The sequence below is a fragment of the Pseudorca crassidens genome, chromosome 2, assembly GCF_039906515.1.
Source record: "Pseudorca crassidens isolate mPseCra1 chromosome 2, mPseCra1.hap1, whole genome shotgun sequence".
In the NCBI taxonomy this organism is placed as follows: domain Eukaryota; kingdom Metazoa; phylum Chordata; class Mammalia; order Artiodactyla; family Delphinidae; genus Pseudorca; species Pseudorca crassidens.
The window spans coordinates 141,310,202-141,330,997 of record NC_090297.1 but is presented as its reverse complement, the minus strand read 5'-3'; the positions used below and the strand labels follow the sequence as shown (position 1 = coordinate 141,330,997).

Here is a 20,796-nt window from a genome sequence, read left to right as displayed (position 1 = left end):
ATCTCCCCTTAATAGTCAGAATCAACCACCCCAGCCAAGAGAGTAGCTCCCTTCTTTGCCTGTTGGTTCAGAGGCATGAGAAGCCCAAAAGGTCAGGCAGCAGTATTAAATTACAGTTCAGTAGAATCATTGTTCCACTTCTGTGGAAGCATTCCTTCCTTCACAACTAAGACCTCTAAGTCAGAAGACTATAAGGTCACACAGACAGGAAACGAATATTTTGCTAGTGGGTCACTAGGGGTAATAGTGAGTGGTGCCACTCCCACTTCCACTCCTGGACCCATGAATCCTGGGGATAAACAGCGCCAATACTGGATGCTGAGTCAGAGCATTTACAGCCTCCTGGAAAACCGTGTTCCAGCCCTCCAGGATATTGCCACAGAGCTCGCACTATAACTGAGTCTTCAAAAGGTATTCTACCATTCTATCAAGCTAGTTACTTCATGATGGTGGAGAACATGGTAAGGCTGGTGAATTCCATGACATGGCCCGTTGCCATACTTCATTTGCTGTGAGGTGAGTTCCTTGATCAGAATGCTGTGTGGAATATTGTGACTAAGGCATCTTGTATATCTATAAGTGGTAGTTTTGGCAGAATCCTTGAGTGCAGGGAAGGCACATCTGCAACCAGAGTAAGTGTTTATTCAGGTAAAAACAAAGCATGCCCCTTCCAGGATGGCAGAAGTCCAGTGTAATCAATCTGCCACCAGGTAGCTGACTGATGACCCATAGGAATGCTACTATATTGGGGACTCAGTGTTGCTGGGGACTCTGATGCTGGCTAATTGAGTACTCAGCAGCTGCTGTAGCCAGCTCAGCCTTGGTGAAGGGAAGACCACGTTGCTGAGCCCTGCAGCTGTCCTCTTTCAAGTGGTGCCTAAATAGTGTGTACAATCACCTCTAACAAGGCCCTTTCTCTCCTTTTGTCAACTGATCATAGGGATCTCCCCCATGAGGCTCTGGGTGGAGGATGGAAAAGAGAAGGCAGTGTAACAGGAATGGGGAACATGGACATTTGGGCCACTTCTTCATGGAACTTATTGGTACCTTCAGGGCCTGTTCAGCCCAATTTCATATACTCTACTTCCATCTGATGACGGAGTGCATCTGTGCACACCCAATTTTATGGCTTGGTGGGTCAGATAACATGATGGTCAGCTCAGGTCACATGATAACTTGGTCACCCATGGTTAAGCATTCAATCTCTACTATGGCCCAGTAAGCAGGCCAAAAGCTATTTTTCAAAGGACGGTAGTTATCCACAGAGGATGGCAAGGCCTAACACCAAAGGTGCCTATGCTGCAATTCACCTACCACAGCATCCCTATCTGCCACACACACTTCAAGCATCAATGGATCTGAATGGTCATATGGCCCAAGGGGCAGAGCAGCTTACGCAGTAACTGAGTCCTGTTGGAGAGCCTTCTCTTGCTCTGGGTCCCATTCAAAACTAGCTAAGGGGAGTTCAAACTGTTTGCCCCAAAATGTTTACAATCTAAAAGGAATAAGAATTGACACAGCAAAGTGCTATTGTCATAATGAAGGTGGAAGCAAGAGGAAGAATATTGTAGATGAAGAAAACAGAATAAACAAAGGAATAAAAATTCTTATTGACAACTCAAGGTCGATTTCTATTACCTCCTGCAGAAACTATTTTGCTTTGCCTCCCCCTCTGTCACTAGACAGTCTCTTTTTTCTCTAGTTTTTCACTTAATTTATCCGACAAACTTAAATACAGAATAGCACTCTATATAATACATTATATTATTTAAGGACCACTTTATACTTCTACTTTCATCCAAAGCTATCTAATTGTATATTCCTTGTATTCTGCCTTGACAGGAAACATTTCCTCCTTTATTCTTTGATGAAGTTTGGAGTAAAATTTCCTTCTCTCATTTCCCTGCTATTCTATGCCAGATCTGAGTGCCCCAACCAGCTTTGCTCCCTTTATGGTCAGTTACGTGGGGACATGAAAACTGTAAAGCAGCATTTCACTTCACAGAACAGACTGTAATCTGGAAACTACATCTGACCAAAAGCTATTTTGGAACAAGAAAATGTAAAAGAAGTGGCCTCTAAGTAACCCTAATATATCAAAAATTCCCATGCACATAGTGTTATAGATCTTACTCATAGGAACGATCTCAGCCCTTTATTTATGAAGAGATTATACTAATCAGAGACAGTGTTCTAACAACACGCTTACTTATCAGATTTTAATTCCACAACAACAAAGTTGAAAGAGAAAGGGGTGATTTGAAGAAATTACTTCAAGGGAATATATAGAGCATGGGGAAATGGTAGTTGATTGCAAAAGCCACAGACATGAGAGCACTTAAATCAGTTCAGTCTGGGCAAAGAATTACGTTTTTTAGAACGACTTACATCCATTTTGTTAAGAGTAATTTTTTTAAAGTCTTAGTACTTAAGAGAAGAAACTCTTGGATTACTAGAAACCTTAACTATTTAACTAATTCATTATCCAAGTAAGAAAGCTAAGGTTTTATTGAATTTGACATTGCCCTGGGGTGTTACGTAACAGCAACACCCGTGTATTGGTTTAATAGCTACTATCGTATTGAGTAACGAAGATGTGCCTTACACATTGTTCGGGCTGCTTAGTACTCATCCTTTTAGCTGAATGAGACATTGTCTCCATTTTACAAGTGAAGTAGAGGAAAGAAGCAAGGCGCCCAAATTCCTACTGCCCAAATTCATTCAACATTTTAATTTGACACTGATGTCCTAAACTGGATGCTGCAAACCATTTGTTGAAAACTGGGAATAAGACAGGCACCGTCTCTGCAAGGAGAATTGAGTAGGGCTGTTCTGTCTTAGACAGCAGCCTGCTCCTCCTTACCTTCAGGAGGCCAACCAGCCAGCAGTGAAAGTGAAAGTGAAGAAAGTGAAGATCTTGGCAGGGAGCAAGGGAAATGGGAGTTTAAGAGGCCCTTGGCCAAGGAGAAACACAAAATAGGAAAATGATATTTGTGTTATGGGAATGGGTGGTGCTGAATATATCTAAACGGATGATTTCTGCCAAGAGAAAAAAATGGCTTGACCAAATCCAAAACAACAACATCAAAAGTTTTAATTTGAGGAATGACTTCCAAAAACATGAGTTTAATATTTTTGAAGACTAGCCCAGAGAAAAGCACAATTACCTCATTCTCCATCTGCTGCAGAAAAGCCAATCTGTATGAATATTAGGCCAAATTTCATTTTCCCAGAAAGATTCCTTTCCACAAAAGGAGGAGTGCCTGGGAGGTGAGGCAGAAACTTTCCTTTCAAAAAGGAAAACCTAAGACCAAAGGCTACAGGACGTCTGCGCCAATATGCCCCACAGACTTTCTAATGCACCCATTCAAACTGGGATCTTTTCATCCAAGCCTTCTCCTCAACCTGTCCCCTCCCTAACAACCTGACGCAAGTGTTCCTCAGTTGTGAGCCCCTGATGCCTCTCTAGCGAAGCCATCCCCTGGCTGAAATGCCAAGCCACTGCCTGCACTTGTGCTCTGACCCTCACAACACAAGATTTCCCTAGGCTCTGCCACGAGTCAGGAGCTGAGCTGGTGCTGGGAATATAAAGGTGAAAAACACAGACACTGCCATGGTCCTCATGAAAATTATATTCTAATGGAGAAAAAAAGACGTTAAATGAGTACCTATACAAATATTTTTAAGTACGATTGTGGGAAATGCGGAGAAGATCACGTGCATATTTGTGCTATGAAAGAACATGACGGAGAGACCTAACTTGGACCTGGAGGGAGGGAGGAATGGATGAGGAAGACTGTCTGAATAAGTGACATGTTCACTGGTTCAAGAATGGGAGGCTGGCATAGAATAGGGAGATCAGCTGGGTGCCTTGTGTCCACCTAGAGGGGTGGGATAGGGAGGGTGGAAGGGAGACGCAAGAGGAAGGGGATATGTGGATGTATGTATACGTATAGCTGATTCACTTTGTTATACAGCAGAAACTAACACACCACTGTAAAGCAATTATACTCCAATAAAGATGTTAAAAAAAAAAAAAAGCATGGGAGGCTGTTAGTTAACTGAAAAGGGGGTGGGGTGGAGGGAAGGAGGGAAGGGCGAGGCCTAGGCAGAGGGAAGTAACAATGCATGCAAGAGCGCCACCTGAGAAGGGTTCTGCAGAGACCTGGAACGAAGAGGCACTTAGAGGAGGGAGCATGGGAGATTTGAGATGAACCAGCAACACTGGTTGGTTGAGATGCTGGTTGAGATGCTGGAGAGATGCTGTGAGGCCAGTCCTAAGAGCAGTGGAAGGATTTGAAGCTTGGCTTGGATAGAATCATATTTGTGTATTGTAAAGATCACTCTGAATTCAGTGTGAACAGAAAGTGGAAAGAAAGAGGACAGGTGTCAGTAGAACTATAGAGACCAGAGGATTTTGTGTACAGATTCAGCCATGCTTAGTGTGAGATGTTAAGAATACAAGTGAAGGAATCAGAAAGAAGAGGTATAGATATTCGGGTGTGAATCTCAGAAGAGAGATTCTAGGTTGTTGATATACGTGTGAAAGTTCTTAGCCCAAATGTGCTGGGTGACACATGGAAGGGAGAGAAAATTCTTAAGAGGGGCTAGGGCTGAGTCTTGAAGAACTCACATTTAAATAATGCACAGAGGAAGAAGATCTGGTAAAGGGAACCAGAGAGGCATGATGAAAATAAAGGGAACACAGTAAGGGAAGGGTAGTGAATGATTAAAATAGTAGAAAAACATGAGTCATTTGCAGCTACAGAATTAGGGAACACAGGGCCAGAAGATCCTTTGCATTTGTTAGCTGGTACCTGTGACTAGTAAAGCAGCTGCTGTAGAGTCATGAGGGCAGAAGCCCGAGGAAAGCAGGAAGTAGAATGAGATTGTGTAGGAAACTTTGGAAAAGTTTGTGAAGATAAGGAGAGAAGCAGAGCGGAAAGGAGACGGGAATGTACATTCCATGGGGATTTTTTTGGTTCCTTTTTTCTCTCTCTATATCAGAGTTTAGAGCAGGAAAATTTCATACAAACATGGAGGCAGACAACAGAGGTGGGGAGCAGCCCTGGGAGAACTGGACAGTTGCTATGTTGGGGCTCCTAACGGTTTGCAATCCATATCTGAGATGATGTGACTCTGGAAAGAAAAGGCGCTGTTTCCTCCATTGAGCTCAGAGGGAAGTGGCAAAGGGTAAGCCCGGGTTATGAAACATGTCAATCTATGCCAAGAAATGAAAGATTTGTCACCTGACGACTTTTAATTTCTCTAATTAGGAGGCAAGTCTATCAGCTGTGAGGGAGGCAGGGGGTGGATCAGCAGCTGGGAGTGAAATAAAAAGCATTTTAAATAAATGGAAAGCAACTAGGCTGGGAAACACTGAAACGGCCAGCATTGGTCTCCCAAATGAAGTTGACGACCATGAATTAACAGAGGTATCCATTTCCATCACTGTTTCATCTGCTGAAATGGCTTTCTCCCCAGCTAGGCTTTAAACTCACCAAGGAAAGTGACTGTTTGGTATTAACCATTTCAGTTTTATTCACCTCAAGTTCCCAGCACAGTGTCTCAACAAATGAGAAATGGCAGAAATCAAAAAAACTTGAAATATCATTTCTCTGCTCCAAGGGCATAACAATGCCAAACAAGGATGGGGACAAAAAGATGGTGTAGAACTGCTGATGGAAGGTTTACTACAGAAAAACAAACGAAACACCCAAAAAGACTTCCCAGGAAGCTAGAAACTTCTGAGTAATACATACAGAAGGATGTGTCTTCAAGGACTCATCAGCCGGAGACAATAAGCAACCACAAGATGCATGATGGAAGAGCAGTCTCTTTTTTTTTAAATAGAAGCTTCAATGGAGGTTTTGCTTCTCCTCCAAGCTTCCTTTTAGCAAAAATCCCCATCAGCAATATTTTACCTTAGCGTTTGCTCCCCTAGTACCAAAAGCCACTCCAGAAGCCCAGACTGGCTTTCGACCCCTGCTACACCCACCTAGAAACACATTTAGAAATGTGCCATCACATGTGGGACAGGGGTACCCATCTGGCCCCCTTACTCAGAATTTATTTCTCATTTCCAGTGGCATTTTGTCCTTAATCTACAGTAATCTTTAATCTCTGGTCTGTGTGTACATGCATGGGGGTAAATATATATGCTTATCAATAGATATAAAATATATATTGACTTACACATTTAATGAAAATATCTTTCTAAAAATAAATTATGTTCATCTAAAATATTCAATTAACAGAAAACCTCAAAGAAATAAGTAAAAAAAAAAATTACCTGATATGCCGCTAAGAAGAAATTTCATTATTATCATTTGATGAGCATCATTGCAGCAATTCATTTTTTTAATTTTGTTTTATTGAGGTATAATTGACATACATTATATTAGTTTCAGGTGTACCACATAATGATTTGATATTTGTATGTATTGTGAAATGATCACCACAATAAGTCTAGTTAATATCTCTCCCCACATATGGTTACAAATTTTTTTTCTTGTGATGAGGACTTTTAATATCTACTCTCTTAGCAACTTTAAAATATATAATACAGTATTATTAACTATGGCAGCAATTTATTTTTGTAGATTTCAGAAAGAAGGATAGACCTATGGATGGATGGATGGGTGGATGAATGGACAGGTAGGTAGGTAGGTAGATAGATAGGGAGACTGACACATAGATACATGAGTGAAGAGATAAATGAATAATAGACAAACAGACAAAAACTGGATTGTAGAATACAAGTTACTGAATAATAAATGCCATTTACTTTGCTGGAATTTAAGGGAAGAAAAAGAAATTAAAGTACAATTGAAGGACTGTACTTTCAATATTTGTTGATGAAAATACTGTAATTTTAACATCTCTCTATAATTAAGATTATGAAAATATTAAAATGTGGAGGTTATTGTTTTAACTAGTTGGTCAATTTTGGATGATATCTTTTCACTTCCTGCTATGAAATAGTAATAATTTGAAATATTTCCTTTTATCTCCCTATTCACATCTTTTAAGAACATTTTTTGTTAATTGTTGTCATTAAGATTTACAACATTTTGCTCTTGTTCAGTAATGATAAGTCCCACAATTGTTTAATCTTAGTCTGTATTAAAATGAATTCAATGATCATTTTATATCCTTTTCTAGGTTAAACTTTTCTTACTAATGAACATCTTGTGCATCAGTCTGCCTATTTCTCTTTTAAAATCTGTATCTAATAAATATTACCAAATATGGGCAGCATTTGTGATGATCTTCCTCAAAGAGTTTCTGTTTATGAAACACTTACCTTATCTTAAAAAGATAGAGAAATAATGCTTAATCTCAATATTGTCACATTTGGGTGGAATTTGGGAGAAAGTACAAACAAAATTATTATTAAGTTGCAATAACATTTGAAAAATTTCCAACTCACATCACGTGTAGAATACAAGCCTTCATTATTCTTTGGACCCAGGAGTTTCTTCATGTTTTCCTTTATGTTTTCTTTTCTCTGTTGTCGGAAAGCTTTCTCCTGGTCACACAGAGCCATACTAAATCGGAGGTCTGGGGATGAACTGTATATAAAATAGAGATCATGAACCAATGTCCCCAGTAGCCTTGTATTTTACATTATACATTTAGGTCTAAATAATATATAGAGTCACTTTACAGGTTTCTAATTTTTGTATAAATGCTATCAACTGTATGTATTCTGCAAATCATTTTTTTCCATTGAACATTTTGTTTTTGAGATTCATCTGTGTTTATAAGTAGAACTAATTCAAATATATTTACTATTATGGAGTATTTTCATTATATAATTAGAGCACAATTTATGTATCCATAAATATTGACATTATGTCCAATTTTTTTTAACTACTACAAACAGTACCACCACAAACATGTGTATACATGTGGAAAAAATTCCTATAATACATGCTCTTTAGGAAGAACACCTCACTAAATCATCACAATGGATATAAAGTACTTTTCTTATTTTACAAATGAGTAAAAAAGTAATTAGAAATCTTTCAACTGTTAACAAAATTAGCAAGTAGATATTTAAATCCAGGGTTTCTCATTCTGCATCTCACGTTCTTTGTAATGTACTATGTTGATCATTATCTTACATTAAGCACGAGAAGCATGACTTTTAAAAGATCTACAAATAAAGCAATTAACATAGATGTTTAGAAGATATCAGTACAAAAATATCTAAAATTCAAAATATGTTGAGCAATTTTATAAATATAGTAACAGACGTATGGCTTGTGTGTGTCTTCTTTTATGTACTATCTTTAACTCTCTAATTTCTTTCCTGATTTTATTTTATATTTAATGGAAGACATTCCATGAAAAATGGAGTTTTTCTTTAATGAACGTTTCATTTTATTTATTTTATCTTTTTTTGTGTGTGTGTGGTACACGGGCCTCTCGCTGTTGTGGCCTCTCCCGTTGCGGAGCACAGGCTCCAGACGCGCAGGCTCAGCGGCCATGGCTCACCGGCCCAGCCGCTCCGCGGCATGTGGGACCCTCCCGGACCGGGGCACGAACCCGCGTCCCCTGCACCGGCAGGCGGACTCTCAACCACTGCGCCACCAGGGAAGCCCATTTTATTTATTTTATTTTACTTTATTTTATTTATTTATTTTGGCTGCGTTGGGGTCTTCGTTGCTGTGCGCAGGCTTTCTCTAGTTGTGGTGAGCACGGGCTACTTTTCATCACAGTGTGCAGGTTTTTCATTGTGGCGGCTTCTTTTGTTGCAGAGCACAGGCCCTCGGCACTCGGGCTTCAGTAGCTGTGGCGCGTGGGGTCAGTAGTTGTGGCATACGGGCTTAGTTGCTCCATGGCATGTGGGAATCTTCCCGGACCAGGGATTGAACCCATGCCCCCTGCATTGGCAGGCGGATTCTTTTTTTTTTAAAATAGATCTCTACTGGAGTATAATTGCTTCACAATACTGTGTTAATTTCTGTTGTACAACAACATGAATCAGCCCTATGTATACATATATCCCCATATCCCCTCTCTCTTGAGCTTCCCTCCCACCCTCCCTATCCCACCTCTCTAGGTCATCGCAAAGCACCAAGCTGATCTCCCTGTGCTATGCTGCTGCTTCCCACTAGCTAACTATTGTACATTCGGTAGTGTATATATGTTGATGCTACTCTCACTTCGCCCCAGCTTCCCCCTCCCCTCCCCCGCCATGTCCTCAAGTCCATCCTCTATGTCTATGTCTTTATTCCTGCACTGCCACTAGGTTCATCAGTACTTTTCTTTTTTTTTTTAGATTCCATATATATGTGTTAGCATACGGTATTTGTTTTTCTCTTTCTGAATTACTTCACTCTGGCAGGCGGATTCTTAATCACCACGAGGGAAATCCAACATTTCATTTTAGAGTCAAGACAAATTAACATATAAAAATAGAGTTTGATTAAAGTTCACTGTAAATATATAGTAAATTGCTTCTGGACCTATGTATACATTTAGCTGAGGTTTTTTTTACCTCCATTTTTTGGATAACTCTGCTTTATTAAAGCATAATTTTGTCCTAATTACACCAGTGGAGATCATTTCCCATTAAAACAAATAGCATTATTTTCATAGTCAAGTAACAAAAATATTTCTAATCTCATGCCAAAATATACCACTTGTAAGCAAGAATCGATGTAATTGAAAATAACACAACTAAAAAAGTTGGACTGTCCTCTGATACATGCTGACATATATTGAATGACAGTAGTAATTGATGTAATAATTTTTTAAGTTGAACCAACATTTTCTGGGGATCAAAACAAGAGAAATACCTAAACTCAATGTCAATGTATCCATTATCATTCATTTAGCAAATCATAAGAAATGAGAATGCTACATTAATTTTGTGATGTTCGTGTAAATAAAATGTGTACTCGTAACTCTGGTAAAACCCACTTCAACAGGGAAGTTCAAAGAGATGCAGAGAGGTTGAGGCAGGTGGGATCTATCAACCTCAGCATGAGGTCAGAGATGAGCTAATTCTCAAGGCAGGCCTGACTCCCCTAAGACTCACCATATGAAAATAAATAAATGAATTTTCAACATTCATCTTTGGAGACCACTTTGAAAGAGCAACACACATCATGGGACTTAACCATTTGTTTTCCTGATGATCATTATGAACAAAGTCTCAATTTTCAGTTTTTCCTCTTATAGTTTCCTGTGTATGTTCACTGTCATATTTTTTAATACCTATCTGAATCAGCAATGAAAATAGGCTTCAATAGCTATATTTATTTCTATGGGAATATATATTTAACTTGAGGAAGAGCCCCTTCTAAAGGCTCTTCTTCTGACATTTATGATTTAACTACCAAACTACTGGAAAACTAAGCAAAGAATATTAGTTTTTTCTTTTTAATACTGTAGTTATTAGGAGAGAGCTAAAAAAAAATGAAGTACATTTAATGCATTTTTGATACTCAAAGGTGTCAGAGTTATTTCATATATTAAAAGTGTACTCTTTAACAATTAAAATCAGTCAGTGGATCCATCCAACGAAATAAATGGACTTACCAAACTTCAAGAGACATTTCCAGAATCATTTCAGTGACCTAGGATAGATATATTAGTCAGATTAGGGTCATAAAATGGAAGTGTATTATATATAATGCAAACAAAGTCAAAATAATTTTTGAGTGACAGATTATTTTTAACCTAAAATATATACTAAAAATAAAAGTAACATAGCTCCATGAAGACCCTAAATTATAGGTGTATCTCAATAAATAAATTTTTGCTATTTTTCATGAGAGAAGCCTACTTTCTACATCATTTGTGCCACACGGCATGTGGGATCTTAATTTCCCAACCAGGGATTGAACCTGTTCCCCCTGCAGTGGAAGCACAGAGTCTTAACCACTGGACTGCCAGGGAAATCCTATAAGTCAGCGGTCCCCAACGTTTTTGGCACCAGGGACCGGTTTTGTGGAAGACAATTTTTCCACAGATTGGCAGGGGGGATGGTTTTGGTATGATTTAAGCACATTACATTTACTGTGCATTTTATTTCCATTATTATTACATTGTAATATATAATGAAATAATTACACAACTCACCATAATGCTGACAGGAGACGGAGCTCAGGCAGTAATGCGAGCGATGCGGAGCAGCTGTAAATACAGATGAAGCTTTGCTCACTCGCCTGCAGCTCGCCTCCTGCTGTGTGGCCTTGTTCCTAACAGGCCACAGACTGGTACTGGTCCATGGCCCACGGGTTGGGGACCCTGCTATACATCATTTTCACAACCATAAGAATTGTCTTGGCATGGTTGTTTTCCTTCTTCATTAAAAAGAAGCAGTGTATACCAAAATCATTACTCAAATATCGTAAAAACTTCCTGAGATCTAAAAATATGAAGATGTGTATCATTATTCTGGGGCTGTCTGGGCCTCAGAATCAGAGGCCAAAGTTAAAGAAAACCTGGGTGAAAATGAACACTTGTGCATTTGTGACAAGTGCAGGCTATAGTAAACTGAAGACAGAATGCCTATCCAAGGTGGACAGCAGGACCCAGGGGCCAACCAACTGTGGTCAGCTTAAGAAACATCTACAAATGGTATGTGGGGCTCAGGTTTTTATTTTTTCAACACTATATGAACCAACGAAACTTATGGGAGGAATCCATCTTGTCAGTGGGCCAATTTGGGTTTAATAAAAAAAAGAATTACTAATATCCACAGAGAAAAGGGGTATTAAAAGATGTCTTTCCAGAAGCTATAAATCTGTTGTCTAGAAAGGACTTCTCAATACTATCCCTGCCATTAGTTATGAATAATGTAACTTTAGATTGTTGAGAGAACCAAATGAGAAAATGTTTCGAAGTTTCCTGCACAAGTGTAAGATGGTGCTATTATTTTTATTACATCAGTTACCATAAGAATATAGCTAGAATGAACCTGTTGAATACCTTCAAATAGAACAGAACTAGGATATGCCTCTTAAAATGGGAAGAGGATATTTTTTGAGCCAACATAAAATGCTATAGATTATTGGCTTTTTCTTTTTTGGTTTCAGGGAATGGAAAGAAATAAACTAGAAGGAGCTTTCCAAAATGTTAAGATAAGTTCATGGATAATTCTCAGTACTGAATTTTAATAGTAAGAAAAAATTATGGAAATTATCTGTCCAAAAATTTGCCTTTCCCACTAAATCGTAAACTCTGTCTTAAATAGGTCTCTATTACATGTTCATTGCACAGTATTTGGCATACGACATACAATCAATAAGTATCCACTGAATTATTGTGCATGTGTGTGTGGAGCAGGAGAACATCAGGCAGCTTTTCCTGTCAAGAAATATCTCATTGGGAGATTGGTTCAAGAAGGCGGAGTAGAAGGATGTGTGCTCACTCCCTCTTGCAAGAGCACCAGAATCCCAACTAACTGCTTAACAATCACTGACAGGAAGACATTGGAACTCAACAAAAAAGATACCCCACATCCAAAGACAATGGAGAAGCCACAATGAGACGGTAAGAGGGGTGCAATCAGAGTAAAATCAAATCCCATAACCACTGGGTGGGTGACTCACAAACTGGAGAACACTTATACCACAGAAGTCCACCCACTGGAGTGAAGGGTCTGAGCCCCACATCAGGTTTCCCAACCTGGGGGTATGGAAACAGGAGGAGGAATTCCCAGAGAATCAGACTTTGAAGGCTCATTGGATTTGATTGCAGGATGTCTACAGGACTGGAGGAAACAGAGACTCCACTCTTGGAGGGCAAACACAAAGTACTGTGTGCATCAGGACCCAGGGGGAAGGAGCAGTAACTCCATAGGAGACTGAACCAGAGCTACCTACTAGTGTTGGAGGGTCTCCTGCAGAGGTGGGGGGTGTCTCTGGCTCACCGTGGAGACAAGGACACTGGCAGCAGAAGTTCTGGGAAGTACTCCTTGGCATGAGCCCTCCTGGAGTCCGACATTTGCCCCAACAAAGAGCCTATAGCCTCCAGAACTGAGTTGCCTCAAACCAAACAACTAACAGAGAGGGAACTCACTCCATGCATCAGCAGAAAAGCAGATTAAAGTTTTACTGAGCTCTGCCCACCAGAACAACACCCAGCTCTACCTACCACCAGTCCCTCCCATCAGGAAGTTTGCACAAGTCTCTTAGATAGTCTCATCCTCCAGAGAGCAGACAGCAGAAAGAAGAACTACATTACTACAGCCTGTGGAACAAAAACCGCATTCACAGAAAGACAAAATGAAAAGGTAGAGGACTATGTACCAGATGAAAGAACAAGATACAACCCCAGAAAAACAACTAAATGAAGTGGAGCTAGGCAACCTTCCAGAAAAAGAATTCAGAATAATGATAGTGAAGATGATCCAAACCTCAGAAAAAGAATGGAGGCAAAGACTGAGAAAATACAAGAAATGTTTAATAAAGACCTAGAAGGATTAAAGAAAAAACACTTAGAAGAATTAAAGAAGAAACAAACAGAGATGAACAATACAATAACTGAAATGAAAAATACACTAGATGGAATCAATAGTGGAATAACTGAGGCAGAAGAATGGATAGCTGACCAGGAAGACAGAATGGTGGAAATCACTGCCATGGAACAGAATAAAGAAAAAAGAATGAAAAGAAATGAAAACAGACTAAGAGACATCTGGGACAACATTAAATGCACCAACGTTCACATTATAGGGGTCCCAGAGAAGAAGAGAGAGAAAAACGGCCTGGGAAAATATTTGAAGATTTTATAGTCGAAAACTTCCCTAACATGGGAAAGGAAATAGCCACCCAAGTCCAGGAAGCACAGAGAGTCCCAGGGAGGATAAACCCAAGCAGAAACAGGCTGAGACACATAGTAATCACATTGACAAGAATTAAAAACAAAGAAAAATTATTAAAAGCAACAAGGGGAAAATGACAAATAACATACAAGGGAACTCCCATAAGGTTAACAGCTGATTTCTCAGCAGAAACTCTACAAGCCAGAAGGGAGTGGCATGATATATTTAAAGTGATGAAAGGGAAGAACCTACAACCAAGATTACTCTACCCAGCAAGGACCTCAGTCAGATTTGATGGAGAAATCAAAAGCTTTACAGACAAGTAAAAGCTAAGAGAATTCAGCACCACCAAACCAGCTCTACAACAAATGCTAAAGGAACTTCTCTGAGTGGGAAACACAAGAGAAGAAGGGGACCTACAAAAACAAACCCAAAACAATTAAGAAAATGGTAATAGGAACACACATATCAATAATCACCTTAAATATGAATGGATTAAATGCTCCAACTAAAAGACACAGGCTTGCTGAATGGATACAAAAACAAGACCCATGTATATGCTGCCTAGAAGAGACCCACTTCAGACCTAGGGACACATACAGACTGAAAGTGAAGGGATGGAAAAAGATATTCCATGCAATTGGAAATCAAAAGAAAGCTCTAGTAGCAATACTCATATCAGATAAATAGACTTTAAAGTAAAGAATGTTACAAGAGACAAGGAAGGACACTACGTAATGACCAAGGGATCCAAGAAGAAGATATAACAATTATAAATATATATGCACCCAACATAAGAGTGCCTCAATACATAATGCAAATGCTAACAGCTCTAAAAGATGAAACAGACAGTAACATAATAATAGTGGGGGACTTTAACAACTCGCTTACACCAATGCACAGTTCACCAGACAGAAAATTAACAAGGAAACACAAGCTTTAAATGACACAATAGACCAGATACATTTAACTGATATTTATAGGACATTCCATCCGAAAACTACAGATTACAGTTTCGTCTCAAGTGCACATGGAACATTCTCCAGGACAGATCACATCTTGGGTCACAAATCAACCTGTGGTAAATTTAAGAAAACTGAAATCAAATCAAGCATCTCATCTGACCACAACACTATGAAATTAGAAATCAATTACAGGGAAAAAAACGTAAAAAGCACAAACACATGGAGGCTAAACAATATGTTACTAAACAACCAATAGATCACTGAAGAAATCAAAGAGGAAGTCAAAACATACCTAGAGACAAATGACAATGAAAACACGACAATCCAAAACCTATGGGATGCAGCAAAAGCAGTTCTAAGAGGGAAGTTTATAGCAACACAATCCTACCTCAAGAAACAAGAAAAATCACAAATAAACAATCTAACCTTACACCTTAAGGAACTAGACAAAGAAGAACAAACAAAACCCAAAGTTAGTAGAAGGAAAGAAATCATAAATATCAGACCAGAAATAAATGAAATAGAAACAAAGAAAACGATAGATCAATAAAACTAAAAGGTGTTTCTTTGAAGAGATAAACAAAATTGATAAACCTTTAGCCAAACTCATCAAGAAAAAGAGGGAGAGGACTCAAATCAATAAATTAGAAAGGAAAAAGTAGAAGTTACAATGGACACCACAGAAATACAAAGCATCCTAGGAGACTACTACAAGTGACTCTATGCCAATAAATTGGACAACCTGGAAGAAATGGACAAATTCTTTGAAAGGTATAACCTCCTAAGACTGAACCAGGAGAAATAGAAAATATGAACAGACCAATCAAAAGTAATGAAATTGAAACTGGGATTAAAACTCTTCCAACAAACAAAAGCCCAGGACCAGATGGCTTCACAGGGGAATTCTATCAAACATTTAGAGAATAGCTAACACCCATCCTTCTCAAGCTCTTCCAAAAATTGCAGAGGAAAGAACACTCCTAAACTCATTCTACAAGGTCACCATCACCCTGATACCAAAGCCAGACAAAGATACTACAAAGAAAGATAATTACAGACCGATATCACTGATGAATATAGATGCAAAAACTCCTCAACAAAATACTAGCAAACAGAATCCAACAACACATTTAAAGGATCATACACCATGATCAAGTGGAATTTATCCCAGGGATGCAAGGATTCTTCAATATATACAAATTAATCAATGTGATACACCATATTAATATATTGAAGAATAAAAACCATATGATCATCTCAATAGATGCAGAAAAAGCTTTTGACAAAATTCAACACCCATTTATGATAAAAATTCTCCTGCAAGTGGGCACAGAGGGAACCTACCTCAACATAATAAAGGCCATATATGACAAACCCACAGCAAACATCCTTTTCCATGGTGAAAAACAGAATGCATTTCCTATAAGATCAGGAATGAGACAAGGATGTTGACACTCATCACCATTATTCAACATAGTTTTGGAAGTCCTAGTTACAGTAATTAGAGAAGAAAAAGTAATAAAAGGAATACAAATTGGAAAAGTAGAAGTAAAACTGTCACTGTTTACAGATGATATGATACTATACATAGAGAATCCTAAAGATGCCACCAGAAAACTACTAGAGCTTATCAATGAATTTGATAAAGTTGCAGGATACAAAATTAATGCACAGAAATCTCTTGCATTCCTATACACTAACAATGAAAGATCAGAAAGAGAAATTAAGGAAACACTCCCATTTACCATTGCAACAAAATGAATAAAATATCTAGAAATAAACCTACCTAAGGAGGTAAAAGATCTGTACTCAGAAAACTAAGACACTGATGAAAGAAATCATAGATGACACAAACAGATGGAGAGCTATACCATGTTCTTGGATTGGAAGAATCAATATTGTGAAAATGACTATACTACCCAAAGCAATCAACCAATTCAATGCAACCCCTATCAAATTACCAATGGCATTTTTTACAGAACTAGAACAAAAAATCTTAAAATTTGTATGGAGACACAAAAGACCCTGAATAGCCAAAGCAATCTTGAGGGGAAAAAAACGTAGCTGGAGGAATCAGGCTCCCTGACTTCAGACTATACTACAAAGCTACAGTAATCAAGACAATATGGTACTGGCACAATAACAGAAATATAGATGAATGGAACAGGATAGAAAACCCAAAGATAAACCCACACACCTATGGTCAATTAATCTATGACAAAGGAGGCAAGGATATACAAAGGAGAAAAGACAGTCTCTTCAATAAGTGGTGCTGGGAAAACTGGGCAGCTACACATGAAAGAATGAAATTAGAACACTCCGTAACAGCTTACACAAAAATAAACTCAAAATGGATTAAAGACCTAAATGTAAGACCAGACACTATAAAACTCTTAGAGGAAAACATAGGAAGAACACTCTGACATACATCACAGCAAGATCTTTTGTGACCCACCTCCTAGAGTAATGGAAATAAAAACAAAAATAAGCATACAGGACCTAATGAAAATTGAAAGCTTTTGCACAGCAAAGGAAACCATAAACAAGACGAAAAGACAGCCCTCAGACTGGGAGAAAATATTTGCAAATTAATCAATGGATGAAGGATTAATCTACAAAATATATAAACATCTCATGGAGCTCAATATTTAAAAAAAACAAACAACCCAATGAAAAAATGGGCAGAAGACCTAAATGGACACTTCTGCAAACAAGACATACAGATGTCCAAGAGGCACATGAAAAGCTGCTCAACATCACTAATTATTAGAGATATGCAAATCAAAACTACAATGAGGTATCACCTCACACTGGTTAGAATGGGCATCATCAAAAAATCTACAGACAGCAAATGCTGGAGAGGGTGTGGAAAAAGGGAACCCTCTTGCACTGTTTGGTGGGAATGTAAGTTGATACCGGCACTATGGAGAACGGTATGGAGGTTCCTTGAAAAACTAAAAATATAATTATCATATGACACAACAATCCCACTACTGGGCATATACCCAGAGAAAACCATAATTCAAAAAGATACATGCACCCCAATGTTCATTGCAGCACTATTTACAATAGCCAGGTCATGGAAGCAACTTAAATGCCCATTGACAGACAAATGGATAAGAAGATGTGGTACTTATATACAATGGAATATTACTCAGCCATAAAAAGGAACGAAATTGGGTCATTTGTAGAGATGTGGTTGGACTTGTCATACAGAGTGAAGTAAGTCAGAAAAAGAAAAACAAGTATCATACATTAACACATATATGTGGAATCCAGAAAAATGGTGCAGATGAAACTGTTTGCAAGGCAGAAATATAGACACAGATGTAGAGAAGAAACGTATGGACACCAAGGGGGGAAGGCAAGTGTGGGGGTTCGTGATGGGATGAATTGGGAGGTTGGAATTGACATGTATACACTGATGTGTATAAAATAGATAACAAATAAGAACCTGCTGTATAAAAAATTAAATTAAATTAAAAAAAATTTTCATTGCTACTAGCGATAAAATCATGGGCTGGTCCCACCCAGACAGCAGTTCCTATGTGTGGACTTCTATGAATAGAAATATTGCTTTGAAGTTAATAAAATAATCAAGAATCCTAGTACAAATGGAATTATACATGCCCTGATGTACTGTAGTTCAGTTTTAAGTCAAAAAGACAATTGGGTTCTAAACAATTAATGTAATTGCTGTGCATTCTATCAATGAAAGCACTGCTCAGACCACATCCCAGCACATCCCCATTTCCACTTTCAAATGGAGTCTTTCCCAAAGTGGGCTTGGAAAACATTTTATATTGAATGAGGTCACTTCTTCAGATATTTAGTTAGAAAAATGAGACATGGGTAAAACACAGTCTGCTTGTTTTAAAGAAATACATGAAAGCTGCTATTAAAATGAGACTAGATTTACGGTTTTTATCGTGAAAGGGCAAAAGCACCAAGGAAGAATGGAAATTAAAAGAACAAGAATACAGCTCAATATGAAGTTTGAGCTGAGTTTGAGCTCAATATTTAGTTTCCAGTCTAACAAATGGGAAGATTCAAAGCTGGAATGGGCTTCCTATTCCCATGTGCCATCTCATGACAGAAAATGTTTGGGGAAAAAGCTGGCTTCTCAACTGGCAGATCCCTAAACATTTTACATTTTAAAATATTTGATGCCTTGGAATTCCCTGGCAATCCAGTGGTTAGGACTCTGTGCTTTCCCTTCTGAGGGTATGGGTTCAATCCCTGGTCGGGGAACTAAGATCCCACAAGCTGTGCAGCACAGCCAAAAAAAAGAAAAGAAAAAAATCTGATGCCTGAATATATCTAATGACTACTTGTCCCAACAATTTAACAAAAGGAAAATTAGCTGCGCTATGTTTATGTTCATATTTGTCTTCTCCATAAGAATATCCCTTCTACGTCCATCTGCAACATTTCTTGGCTGAGACATCCGTGATCCTAGACAGACTGCTAAGACTCTTTAAATGAAAGCAGGATGAGAGAAGAGAAAACACAGGATTTTTCCACCATTCGGAGTGTTATAGAAGGTGCTGCCATGTTTCTTGTCACATGGATTCTGATCCTTACTTCCATGTGTTGCCCAAGTGGACCACTCACAACCTGGAGGAAATTTAAAATTTTCCCTCTTGATGCACTATGTTCAGACATGCTATGAAGATGGACACTCACAATCTCTCTGCGTCTTTCACCTGGAACATGTCATTCATATAAAAGTGCCACAAAAATATGTGCTTCCTGTGAGGCATTAAACAATTATTGTAAACTCCTTCCCACACACTCCATGAAGCACCTCTGCATCACACTCTTCCAGGTGGCTTGTATTATCAAGGCAATTAGAAGGAAAGGAGACCAAATTCCCCTGGGTCTCCCCCACCCCATAATACTTAGCCAGGAACAAGGACAATGAAGAGAGCTCCACCTCTTCTAGGAATTATTAATGTGAGAAGCAGGCTGTACTCATTGTATGTTCTTGGGGGGAAACAACAATCTCTTTTTTGAATTCCACAGTGGAAAGCAATTTTAGATGCTTACAATGGGAGATGTTCAGTTGGGGCAGGGGAGGGGAACTATAGGAGAGAAACTATTTTTTAAAAAGTCATTTCAGACTTAAAAATAATTTTAAAAGTATCTAACCCACGAATTCTCTTGCAAACTTCCCAGGGTCATTTTGAAATAATAAAGCTAATGCAACAAGCATAGTGCCTGGCATTAAGGAAGTCATTTAAAATTATTATTTCCGGGCTTCCCTGGTGGTGCAGTGGTTGAGAGTCCGCCTGCCAATGCAGGGGACAGGGGTTCATGCCCCGGTCCCGGAAGATCCCACATGCCGTGGAGCGGCTGGGCCCGTGAGCCATGGCCGCTGAGCCTGTGCGTCCGGAGCCTGTGCTCCGCAACGGGAGAGGCCACAACAGTGAGAGGTCCACGCACCACAAAATAAATAAATGAATAAATAAAGTGTTTAAGTGTTAAAATTATTTCCAAAAGATGCACACAGTCAAATAATTTTTAACTTGAAAATCTATCCTATTAGTAAAGAGCTCATCTAATATGCCATGCCTTCTCTTACTAAAATACTCCAGTATTTACAAACTTCACTTTCAATAAACCTTTATTTTGAATTCTGATCCCTACTGAGTCAATTTACTCTTTTTTTTTTTTTTTTTTTTTTGCGGTACCTGGGCCTCTCACTGTTGTGGACTCTCCCGTTGCAGAGCACAGGCTCCGGACGCACAGGGCCAGCGGTCATGGCTCACGGGCCCAGCCGCTCCGTGGCATGTGGGATCTTCCCGGACCGGGGCACGAACCTGTGTCCCCTGCATCAGCAGGCGGACTCTCAACCACTGCGCCACCAGGGAAGCCCCAATTAACTCTTTTTTCCCCCCCTTGGTAGAAGCAAAGAGCAACTTATTACCATGTTGATTCAATAATCATTTATATCTTTCAAGAGAATTACATAATATTTTTTGCTTTACCTGTATTTACCTGACCTATGCAAGATAGCAAATAAAATTATATCCAAAAAAAGGG

At 38.8% G+C, this 20,796-nt stretch overlaps 1 protein-coding gene across 4 annotated transcripts in view; it reads right to left on the bottom strand.

Annotated features, from left to right (window-relative positions):
• The window catches only part of PLA2G4A (phospholipase A2 group IVA), a 160,799-nt gene that overhangs the window by 59,796 nt on the left and 80,207 nt on the right, over positions 1 to 20,796 (bottom strand). For all 4 annotated transcript variants that reach the window (XM_067728953.1, XM_067728955.1, XM_067728954.1 and 1 more), the window contains 2 exons: positions 10,555 to 10,592; positions 7,433 to 7,574 (listed from right to left, as the gene is read on the bottom strand). In XM_067728953.1, coding sequence (XP_067585054.1) covers positions 7,433 to 7,574; positions 10,555 to 10,592 — 180 coding nt within the window. The remainder of the gene's footprint in view (positions 1 to 7,432; positions 7,575 to 10,554; positions 10,593 to 20,796) is intronic.